The sequence below is a fragment of the Periplaneta americana genome, chromosome 14 (genome assembly GCF_040183065.1).
Source record: "Periplaneta americana isolate PAMFEO1 chromosome 14, P.americana_PAMFEO1_priV1, whole genome shotgun sequence".
In the NCBI taxonomy this organism is placed as follows: Eukaryota; Metazoa; Arthropoda; class Insecta; order Blattodea; family Blattidae; genus Periplaneta; species Periplaneta americana.
The window spans coordinates 72027659-72040833 of NC_091130.1; the positions used below are offsets into that span (position 1 = coordinate 72027659).

General features: G+C 34.0%; 1 protein-coding gene across 2 annotated transcripts in view; it reads left to right on the forward strand.

The window, feature by feature from the left end:
• The window catches only part of LOC138713451 (trypsin alpha-like), a 48102-nt gene that overhangs the window by 19730 nt on the left and 15197 nt on the right, over nt 1–13175 (forward strand). For both annotated transcript variants that reach the window (XM_069845560.1, XM_069845562.1), the window contains exon 4: nt 852–993. In XM_069845560.1, coding sequence (XP_069701661.1) covers nt 852–993 — 142 coding nt within the window. The remainder of the gene's footprint in view (nt 1–851; nt 994–13175) is intronic.

Consider the following 13175-nt stretch of genomic DNA (forward strand, 5'->3'; position numbering starts at 1 on the left):
ACATAACTTTATGTGCACTCCCTGCTGATTAGACAGCGTTTCACGACCTTGTAATTGATGTATTTTAAAATTCACATTTTTCTGGAAAACTATTCAAAATACAGAAAAATGGTATTTGTCTTTTTTGTTGCTCTTTACTGAAGGAATCATCCACGAGAATTAATGACATTACTTACGGTTCATATTGTATATTACAACATTAAAATATATTACAGTACGAATAATATTTATTGTGAATTTCTGAAACAAAAAATAGTTAGGCCTACAGCTGCGTACATCGTACAATTATTTCTAGAAAACTTAGACGTCTTACGTCATGGGATTATACGAAAAGACTATGTGCAATGTTTAACACGAAAGCTTGTTTCAATCTTTGTGAAATAAAAAAAAAATTAAATTAGTTCTGCTTCTTGAACTGTAATTCAAGAAATAAACCACAAATAGGATTATCAGTTACTACGTAAGAAAGGATACAATTTTTTCGAAGCTCATGAAACTTGTAGAATGAGCAATTTAAAACTGGCCGGCACACCAGGAAATGTCAGGAAAAAAAACTCTTTTTTTTTTACTCATATTAGAATTGGACATGTTTACTCTTCAAAATATTATGTTGGATGTGAGCTTCCTGTGCACCGATCGTAGCGCAGCAAAGACTAGCAGACATAATAGTCCGCAGAGCTAGCTGGACCGGACCGTTTTAAGTTCCTCATCCTGTAACGAACTATTAAGTGTTATCGCAATTATATACTGTTACAAGTTACCATGTTAATTATTATTATTATTATTATTATTATTATTATTATTATTATTATTATTATTATTATTATTATTATTATTATTTCTTTTTTAAGGAGCCGAGACGATATCACTGTAAAGGCTGGGTTCTACATTTGGGAAGATAAAAACGCTATTTTCAGAGACGTACGGGGCATAAGGGTGCATCCACAATATAGGATTCATAACAGAACTAGTATCGATATAGCATTGGTGAAGGTAAGCACATATTCATATTGTTGCGTACTAAAGTCTAGAATTACATGCATGCTACATTCATATGTAAATATATGAATTTCATAAACACAGAATGGATTTCTATGTAAATACACATATATTTATGAAGCTAAATAGGTTATATTTTATATGGCCCTTGTGTATTGCTATGTGTAGAGATGAAAAATGCTATTTTTATTTTCTAAATTTTCTCATATTTTAGAGTTTGGTACATTATAACAAAGTTCAATATATTTTCTATATTTTAAAATATTAAACAGAACTAAATACAGTCCATATTAAGTCTAATTAAAAGCTGTGAAATTCCATTAAATACAAACGTTTAATAATAGATTTAGACAATAGAGTTTTGATCATTTACGGTAATTCTGTTAAACTTGGTTTCTGTTATTATTTTAAAATTAACTGTACTCTCAAAAATAGGAATACAAATTTGTAGAGTAGACGCAAGAAGAGCTTGCCACGGAAATCTGCGCGAACTTTCGGAAACGTTCGGGTGCACTCGACCTCGCTTCGATTCGATTGGCAAACTGTCGACAATTCTCATTCTGCTGGCTTGATGTTTCGAGTGAGATTTATCAGAGCGCGTGTATCGTAACGTAAACCTTGTTACAGAGTAACTAATAACACAACGTTTTTGAAAATACAGAAGAACGAATTTGTTTACACATAAAATCACTGAATCAAATGACAACGATGTTATAAGAAATATGTAATTGTTGAAAATACAGAAGCACGAACTTTTTTAGATATATAAAATCACTGAATGAAATGACAAATATGTTATAAGAAATATGTAATCGTGTAATAATAATTGATATTTGACGTTGTAATAAAACACTAATACCACAGTCTAGTATATACAGTCACGAAGCTTGAGTTTTGAGGTTGCTAGGATCAATTGACTGTGCCGATACTATTTCGCATTGTCTGTAATGAGGCGATATTAGCGATCCTAGTGTTTAGCAACTATCTATGGATGCATATTTACTATGTATTGAGCTTCGTGACTGTATATACTAGACTGTGCTAATACTATGTGATTTTATTAAAATGTTCCGATAACTGGGGTACTATGGTCGGTTTATTTTAATCTGTATAGGAGGAATCACATTATTGCCACGGCATGTGTTCTCCTGTGAGATCATATAAATTGGAAGGCAAGTGCTGTGTCGCGTTGTGTGCACATTATCGCCACGCCATGTCACTTCACACTTACAATCTGTTCAGGCGCTCTTTTATTCGGTAGCTTTTCTGTAGCAGAGATGGAAGGTGAATGGATTATTAGTTCAGCAGTTCTTCAGAGTTTGAAGAAGACATCGAAAATGCGGCTTCGGCTATTATCATTCAGGAAAAAAAGTGTTGGAAGTGGGTGCATGACAAACTTAAAACCGGAGGAATTTGGAGAATTTCACACCTTGTTTATACATCTGGAATAATGTTTTCATATGAACTTCAGAATGAATAAAGAAGAATTTGAATTTATTTACAATCTAGATAGAAACAGAACACCCAATTTCGAACAGCAGTGAACACTGGCGAAAAATTAGTTGTATGTTTAAAGTGAATACATGCTAGAAATTTAAATAATAATAATACTCTTTAATTACCTCTGATTGAGGTTCTGTCTGATATGTACATCTATTATCAGGCAGTACATCTCACTTGACGATATGTGTCAGAGGAAGAACAATTGTTTGTATGCATCTGAAGTCTGGTTAGTGTAATATGTAGCTAGTCGCCGATGTATGCAATGGAGGGGGAAAGGAACTGGCTACCGTACCCCATTATCTCCTGGCTATTTGCCTCATAAGTAGTGTCTTGTTGGTATCACTTGTGAGGTTCAGATCTGTTTTCGGACAGTTGACTAAACTAAAAAACTCTTTATTATAATATTTCAATGAAGTTTCATACCTACGTGAAGTGGTTTCTTGAATAATGTCCATTGTTGTACAACTGAACGAACCCTGATAATGGGCAGTTTAACGATAATAATCATTGTTCATTATGGGCTCACAATTTGTGAGCGTACCTGCACTTATGTCTTCTGCTGTTGATGGGGATGGTCCTGCAGTTCATAGAGCATCATCCTATGGTGAAAATATATAGTAACTTGATGGCGCAGATAAAGGACGCGATAATTTTATTGCAAATGCCGCTGTGTGTTTTCATTGCCTTCTTCTTGCTCTGTCATTAAATGTTCGTCGAAGTAGATCGCAAAATTAAGATACATGTTTAACATACAGCTATTGTAGTTAATATGTATGGTCACATCTACACTGCTGTACCTACAATAATAATAATAATAATAATAATAATAATAATAATAATAATAATAATAATAATAATAATGGAAATAAAAAGGTTAGTTCAGTCGATTTAGTTAGACTACTAATACTGGATAAATTGACATAATTATAGTAGGCCTATTCATCGCTCATATTCAAATCTCTTCCTATTTCCTCACGTCCTATGTTTCTCATGTTCAAGTCTCTGTACTTAGAGCACATGAAATTACACAAACATTCATGTTGATTTACTTTTTCAATCATGTATTACTCCATAATGAAACTGCACGTGCTCTCCACCATCCACCGAAGTCCGGTGCAACAGAAAATCTAAACGTGATGGCACGAGTGCTACACTGGAGAGGACGTGGCGTCCGTGGCGTGGGAACAGTGTGATTCTAAGCAACGTAAATAAATGGAGAAAACGAATACCACACATTGAATGTAGAACGTGACAGCACAGGAAATCACATTCTGTGCCGTGCAGTGTCAATAATGTGTTTCTACCTTATATACTCCTTATGTTACGAGCGGAGCCTGTTTCGTTTTTCATAAATTTATAAACGTTATAAATAATTCCCTAGTTTGACTGTGCAATGTTTTATTAGAACTTCCTAATTTACAGCGAAACATGGGGCATTATTAAGTACCGGTACATAGAATGTTATACAGAAGTCTGTTATGTAATAAGCACATTTTGAACTATATAAAATTCCTGATATCAGGGATAAAACGCAGAATATGTAACGCACACGCTGGCTTCTACCGGCTCAGCACAATACACTTCACGTTACGAACAGCTCAAGACCCGCTTTCGAATGCGCCCTGTAATCAGCATTAGGTGATTCATAGCAGCCCTGTAACGAGCATGGCGGCACGAGGACCGAATATCGTTCTCTGCGCATCAGTCAAATGGGCAAGCTTTCTTTGCGCTTCCTCTAACTTATGTAGCCTACATCTCAACAATCATTTAAGAATTTGTTATTATTATCGCCGCGGCCTCATGCTTAACATGTCGGCATCATACAATAACGTGCAGGTAGGTTTCACTCTAAGCGTCACGTTGTCACGTCTACTTCCTCGATAAGAATAAGCACTACGCGACGCTGTTATTCCCGGCGTGACTCCTCCCCTTTGCTTACGTCTTAGGAAGTCAAGGCTCTATAAAGTCTAGGGAGGTAGTATCGTTCGCCATTTTTGTTCTTTCGTTGCCGAGCTATCAGACCTATTTGCCACACCGTTAAACATTATCATGTCGTAGCTCCTACGATAATAAATCAAACGCACTATAATTGAGCAAATAATTGAGCGGCAAATAACTTCCTCGTGTGCTTTCTGCGAACGCCAACGAAAGAGACAAAATGGCAGGCTATTATATATTAAGTATTTATCCGCCCTTAGGAAATGCTGTACATCTTCATCAGCGAATCACAAGACGCACACGTTTAAATGTAGCCGACCTGCAACATGATTGGCTGCCGGAAGTTAGAGCGACGGGACTATAGTTTGTTATATTGTTAAATGATTATTATTATTATTATTATTATTATTATTATTATCATTATAATTATTATTTCATATACGAGTACGTTGACATTCTTAACTGTTAATAATAATCATCATCATCATCCTTCACGAATTAGGCCTCTGTAGACCTGTTTCGGCCCCATCTAGCAGTCTTCTTAAAGGTCTTCCTGGTCGACGATGTCCTCTAGGTTTATACTGCATCATAATTTTTGGGATTCTTGAATTTTCCATTCTTCTTACATGATCTAGCCAATTGAATTTGTATCTGCTGATTTTTTCTTCTACTGACTCTACTTCTAATTGTTCTAAAATTTCTTCATTCCTTTTTCGGCCTAAAAGAGTATATCCTGCTGTCCTCCTCAAAAATTTCATTTCCGTTGCTTTGATTCTGTTCACGTCTTTTTTCTTTAATGACCAAATCTCGCTTCCGTATAAAAGGGTGGGTAATGCTAGTGTATTATATATTTTTATTCTTGTAGATTTTTGTACTAATTTAGCTTTTAATGCATTGTTTATTATTCCTAGAATTTGTGTAAATTTGGTAATTTTCTTGTTCACATCTTTTTCATTTTGATAAGATATTTCACAACCCAGATAATTGAAATTTTGCACTTGTTCGAGGCATTGGGTATTGTGTATTATCTTACTTCTGACTGGGTCTTGTCCTAAAAATGCCATTACTTTTGATTTTTGTGCTGAAATTTCCATCCCAAAATCTTTTAATATTTTATTTAATGTATACAATCCTCTTTGTAAATTATCCTCTGAATTGGAAATTATGACTTGATCATCGGCATAGAGTAAGGTATTTAATGTTAGAGCACTGGTTATTTTGATTCCTGATGTGTAGATTTGGTTCCATTTTAAAATAATTTCATTTATATAAATATTAAATAAAGTTGGTGATAGTGGACAACCTTGTCGAACTCCATTATTAACTAATTTTTTTTCGGATATACAGTTATTTATTTTGACACTTATTTTGCTGTCTGTGTAGATTTCTATTATATTTTGCAATAGCAAATTTGGAATATTTTTTTCTTGTAATATGTCGAATAAAAGGTCTCTTCGGACTTTATCAAAAGCTTTCACAAAATCAATAAAAGCTATATGGGTTTCTAAATTAAATTCTCTTCTTTTTTCTAACAATAGTTTCATACTAAATAATGGATCTACACATGATCTTCCTTTTCTAAAGCCATTTTGACACTCCAGAAGGAAAGTTTCAGCATGTTTTTTTAATTTTTCATTTAAAATCCTACTAAATATCTTATAACATGTGTTGAGGATACTAATCCCTCTATAGTGTTCAACATTCTGTTTATCTCCTGTTTCATATATGGGAATAATTACACTATTTTTCTATTCTTCCGGTAAAGTGGCAGTCAGATATATTCTGTTTAGAAATCTTAGTAATCTTTCTTGAAATAGATCTCCTGCATATTTATACAATTCTGAATTTAGGTTATCTTCTCCAGGTGATTTACTATTTTTCGTCTTCTTTAATGCTTCTTGTAGTTCTTCTTTGGTAATGCATTGTTCATCTGGGTTTTTTGTGTCCCAGAATTTTGAATCAAAAGTAGGATTGTTCCATAAGTTTTTGTAAAAGTCTAGGAATGTTTCTATTTTAGGGCAAGGGTTTATCTTGGCGGATTCCTTTATGTCTCTGTTCATGTATTTTAAAATTTTATATGTATTGGGTTTCATTTTATAAATGTCAGTTTCTAAAAAAGATATAAACTCTTTCCATGATTGCCTGTGTCGTTTTCTAATTTCTCTGTTAGCTATCGCCCTTTTATGTTTATAATCTATTTCATCATTAACAGATTTTGTTTGAAAGTATTTTCTATAAGCTATATTTTTATTTTTTATGATCTCCTTAATTTCATCATCCCATGATCTTAATTTTTTCTTTTGTGTTAATAATAACTTTAATAATAATTTTTAATCACATACCTTAATGTTCGTCCTCACCACAAGACACTGCAACCTCGGTTTTAGTCCATGTTGATTAGACAAGTAGGTGTCATTTAATAATGGAAGCAGCTTATTGGTTGCAATATTGAAATTGAGGCGAGTGATTGGAGCGGCGACATAAGAAATTGAAAACAATTATATTGTTAAATGATTATTATTATTATTATTATTATTATTATTATTATTATTATTATTATTTCATATACGAGTACGTTGAAATTCTTAACTGTTAATAATAACTCTTTAATAATAATTTTAATCACATACCTTAATGTTCGTCCTCAGCACAAGACTTCGCAACCTCGGTTTTAGTCCACGTGGATTAGACAAGTAGGTGTCATTTAATAATGGAAGCAGCTTATTGGTTGCAATATTGAAATTGAGGCGAGTGATTGGAGCGGCGACATAAGAAATTTAAAACAATAATACATTTAAATTTCAAAGTCCTGCCGAATGTTATGCACGAGGCCGCTCAAAGAACTGCCGAATGTTAAGCATGATAATACTTATTAGTCAAGACCGCAGATCTTTCGGAAAAAAACTATTGTTCTATTGATAATGTATGGCTTTGGTACTTTGTAGGCTACTTACACGTTTCATGAACATTTATGCTTTATGAGAGTGCCTAAAACAGCCTATTTTGATGTTTTTGCCTATTTTTCTCTATTTCAAAATAGACAGCGAAATTTTTTTTTATTTTTTCCCCCTCTTTGTGAAGTACTATTTAAAAAAATCCAAGTTCTACGTTCTAAAAGCAACAATGACTTTTCAATTCTTCTATTTCTCTCTCTCTCTCTCTCTCTCTCTCTCTCTCTCTCTCTCTGAGTGGAAGAGCGCTTCTTATTGACTGAACTGGCTAGCTTTACTGACAACAATGGGCACAACCAACCACAGATCACAAACAGAAAGATGTGCAGCTCAATGCTTAAACGATGCCAACGTTGGATGCCAGGACGACCGTAGAGCCATCTGCGGGCGATTGCAAATCTGAAGTCGGTAACAGCACTTACTATCTTACCACCCACCTCTCTTTCTATGTCGGTAACAATATTCATTACTATATCAGACCATTTTACTCACTACTGCAATGTACATAATTTATATATATATATATATATTTATTTATTTTAGTAGGTTATTTTACGACGCTTTATCAACAGCTTAGGTTATTTAGCGTCTGAATGAGATGAAAGTGATAATGCCGGTGAAATGTGTCCGGGGTCCAACACCGAAAGTTACCCAGCATTTGCTCATATTGGGTTGAGGGAAACCCCCGGAAAAAAACTCAACCTGGTAACTTGCCCCAACCGGGAATCGAACCCGGGCCACCTGGTTTCACGGCTAGACGCGCTAACCGTTACTCCACAGGTGTGGACCATAATTTATATTCCATTTAGATTACAATTTTATCCTCCTTTTTCCACCCACCTGCCGGTAACAATAGTTAATAGTTACCAGCTTCGTATTTCGGATTGGGAAGGGAATGAAAAGGGCATGTTTTTTGTAACTCTTAAGGTATGAAATGTCTTATACGTGTTCTTTTATTCTATTCAACAGATTATAAGGGATGCAGTTGATACTTACTGGGTTTTAAATGGAAATGTATTTACTGAAATTGTAAATATAAATGAAACATAACGAGTTTATTATTGATACTCTTCAAGCAAACAAATGCGAAAGAATTAAGGTACGTAATACGTGTAGGCTCAAAAAGAAGGAATCCGGACTTGGCAATCTTTCCACTTTCCGAAATATGTTGAGAGGCATGTAATATTGTTTACTTAATCCTATTTCTTTGAATTACGTCCGTCTTCGGACCTGCAGAGAGTAATACAATCGTGTTTTTTATAGGTGAATCTAATATTGAAACATACGATTAGCTGTGTGTCTTTTAATATCGCAATATTCAGACAAACTGTACCGGTACACATGTTTTATGTTAATAAACAGGAAAAGATTTTTATTTGGTATCATGGACAACATCTGTAGTAATTTAATGGAGCCCAGACAACCTGGTACCGTTGCTTACGAGATAATACAAGCTGGCCCATGGCACGATCGAGAGAGGGTCCTAGCGTCATGACAATTTCTGCCGCTAGGTTCGCCTCGCAATCCTATTAAATGATGAATAGCAGTTTTTACTAAGCATTGTGTATCGTGAAAATTCTTTGATTAATTTTGCATTACTGATCGAGTACGAAGATTATAAACATAACAAGCATATTACAGTCTTATTTGAGATTTATTGATGACTTGTTAAATATCAGTATGCAGATTTTCAGCGTCATTTAATGGAATTTACAATTTTGTTTCCCGAAAGTCTGAATTTATTCAATTAAAAATTTTGCTTCCAAACTACATTGTTCATCTGGTTCATTTACTTTGGCAAGTTGATTGCTTTCAGTTCCGTGTTTTTCTTTCAGATTTCGTTCCCTCTAATTTGTTATAATTGCCGAAAGTTAACTACCGGTGTCTGCTACTTTCAGACATTATTATTATTATTATTATTATTATTATTATTATTATTATTATTATTATTATTATCATCATCATCATCATCAAAATCAAACTAATATAGTTCTTAGTTTGCCTTAAGGCAATCAGTAGCGTTATTCGAGGAAAAGAGCATGATTTGAAGAGTTCGCGGGAAAAACGATGAATGTCACAGTTTCGTTAAGGTTGATGTCATTATATAATTCAATGGATCACTACGAAATTTAATGTTGTTCTTATGAAAAATGGTAAAAAGGAGAATTATCACCACGAATATAGTAATCCTTTCCTTTATTTTCTATAGAAATAGCACTACATCTTGCAGTTATAGACTCAATTAGTTCATTATCTAATCCTTAACTGAAATATGACATTCATCGTTTTTCCCGCGAACTCTTCATTTACCATCATCATTTATAGTGGCGAAATATTCCACGACAATGGTTAATTATTACTGCTGAATATTGACACATACGATTTACATTATTTAGGATACAACATACGCAGCAATGCGATTTTAATGTTGAGCATGCCGAGTTTAGTGTAACGTACTCCCCTCATCCTCCAAGTCAAATCAAATATTATTACGACATTACGAGTAATAAATAAATAAATAAATAATATTCGTTGTGATAAAGCACAATTATCACTGCATGGTACCCAAAATTTTACTTTTATGTTATCATTAAATTGACATGTCATGAGTGACGACAGAAATCAGCTCAGGGGAGCGAAATTCAGACATTACTAAAAATGAAATGGGGATCGAGGAGAGCAGATGCGCATGTGCCTATGGGCGGCAAAATTCTAAAAAAATATCATCCCTGAGATTCCTGAGATATTTGTTTATGTTTTGGGAAATGAACAAATTCGAAAACCATTTCTAATCACATATATTGCAGTCTAACTTCCTAATTAATTTAATTCTATCTCCTAATTTAAAAACTGTTTATACACACTAAAATATCATATCATTTGCTATTACTATCCACTACTGGATTAATCTTGCACAGGATAGGGACCGATGGCGGGCTTATGTGAGGGCGGCAATGAACCTGCGGGTTCCTTAAAAGCCAATTGTAAGTAAGTAACAGGTTAATCAGCAGGCCTATTAGATATTTATTTCACCACTGCAAGGTGTGCAAGAAAAATCGCACATTTGTCCTAATCATGTATTGTGACTGCTGTTTGCATTAGTAAAAATCATAACACTTCAACGTCAATATATTTTTTAAAAAGAAAAGGACAAGTTAGGCCCACTTACAAATGATTAAATTATGAAGTCAGGGAAATGGAAGATAGTACAGTACCTTAATTCATTGGAATAATAATAATAATAATAATAATAATAATAATAATAATAATAATAATAATAATAATAATAATAATAATAATAATAATAATAATGACAAATACGTGAAAAAGGTAGACTACAGTGTTCATGTAAAATATATTAGGTTTCTTTTATTATTTCCGAAAAGGTACGGTGTATGAATTGAACAACAGGAAGGTAGTACCTTAGTTTATAATATGTAATATCTTTTAATATCAAGAATGACAGCATTTTATTGTAATATAATTGAGACGTAGAAGTTTGGAAATTACATCTATTATCCGTAAAATATTGTAAGAAGCATTTAATAAGCAATGGTGAGTCCTTTAAATGTCCCGAATGCCAATGTCATTTAAGTGTTCTGCTATGAATATTTAGGATGGAACAGCGCTCCGAGCGGCGGAATTGGCATTACGAGGGAACCACTTCAGACCCTTATTTCAAGCTCTATGCGCCGGCTTGTATAATCTCGTAAGCAACGCCTGATACACAGCATGTTTTGGCCCTGGTTTTCTGTGACATGCTGGAATCATAGAAAACAATGTTGTGATGTTTCTTATATCACTAATAAATAACACATATATGTATTTCATTATTTTGCATTTGTTTTCTTGCAGCGTATCAGTCATTTCACCTTGCAATAAGCTCAATGATAGTATGTGAAAACTACATCACAATAATTCTCGTTATGTTTAATGTGATATTTATAATTTCATTAAATACATTTCCATTTAGCCTATATAATCAGCAGTAAGTATGTATTAACTGCTTGCCTGATATTTTGTTGAATAGATTAAAAGAACATAATTAACAAAAGACGTGAATAGTACTATATTCTGCTGGTAGTGTGGTCAGTGAACTCGAACGTTAAAATTTGAATTTCAAATGAAAATATGGTCGCTCATGTTTGGAGCAGAATTCGATTTGTTTGCCACCTACTGAGAAATTATTGAAGGAATTATCAATTATTGAAGACAGACTCCGTTAGATGTCTCTCTATTTCGTGTATGAAATCTTCCAATGAGAGTTGCACCTCCCTGCAACCAACAGTTTGGTAATTTAAATACCCTAAGGATTTCGAAATTCAATATCCATCGTCTCTTCTTTAGTTCACTTCAGTTTTAATGTCAGTGCAGTGATGGCAATGCCTAAAGTAGCGAGTTTCAAACCAAATCGTATAAGGCAATGGCTTCAAGAATTTCCGAACTTTTCGACAGATGGGAAAATTATATTGTGCCAAACATACAACAAAGACATTAGTTGTTATCTTTTATTTTTTCTTTATTTTATTTCCGAGTTACTGCTTTCTTTCCACAGCATTATGCGTTAGGCCTAATAGGCCTAATGATTTAACAAATATCAAGAGATTACATTAAGTTAAAATTATCCTCAATTAATTATCAAATAATTTGCTATCTGCATCCTATATAGGATTCTTCTTTTTGGTTTCGAGTGTTAAGAGTCCCGTTTAAATCAGCATATACAATGAACGTTACATAAGGCAAATGCCGAACACAAGTCTAAACTTAAACTCTTTTGACACAATCACCTGAAGAATCCAGCAAAAAGGATCAGTCTTACAGAGACTTTCCATTCCGTTGTGGCAGCTGACATTTCATTCCGGAAACTAGATAATCCAAAATTCAAAGCCTTATATATATATATATTTCCATCCTTCTGAGTAAACGGTGCGCAAAAAGTACTTGGATTCAACATAAAATGACGCAATTAACGGAATCCGACAAGATATTGGAGACTCACATACCTGGATATCAGTTCACGAAACGACTAACGATCTTGGTCGATACACAGCGAATTTAGTTGTCGGGAAATTGAATCCAGATACGCCAGCCCGAACTTATCTGATATGCACAAAGCAACTTCTAAGACAAACCTGGAAACAATTGCACAATTAGTCAACAATGGACTGAAATTACTAATGATGTTGAAGAAAACAAAGTGCTGCTCGCCTACACAGATGGTTATAGGGTAGAATTTCCTAGGGTCAATAAATTAATCTCTACAATGAAGAAAATTTTCGTTAAGTCATTGTCAAGGATACAGACTTCCAGAGAAGAGCTCTCAGATATTCCTCTGCCACCTCAACCAGTTCTTACCCGATGAGGTACATAGTTAAAAACAGCAGAATACTACAGTGAACATTTGTTAATGATACAGCAAGTTATAAAAAAATGTACCCGAGGATGCTGCTTGTGCCACTTCGGCAAAACAGTTATTCTACGATCCCTCCATCCACCGTGATTTGGCTTTCACTAGGTCCCATTATATGCTTCTTGTGGCAGTAATTTCAGAATTGGAAGGTTCATGAAAACCTATCTATTAAACATGGCTTTACTGGAGGAGTTAAAAAGAATCAAGGAAGCGCCAAGAGATGTGGGAGAAAAAGTGCGTACAAAAATGGAAAACGTGTACAAAAGAAAGAACAAGGGCCCGAAAGAACTGTGTGCAGCAGTGGATATTCTATTGGGAAAATCAGTGTAGTTGATTGCAACATTTCAGTTGAACATGTGCCGAAATTTAAGTAT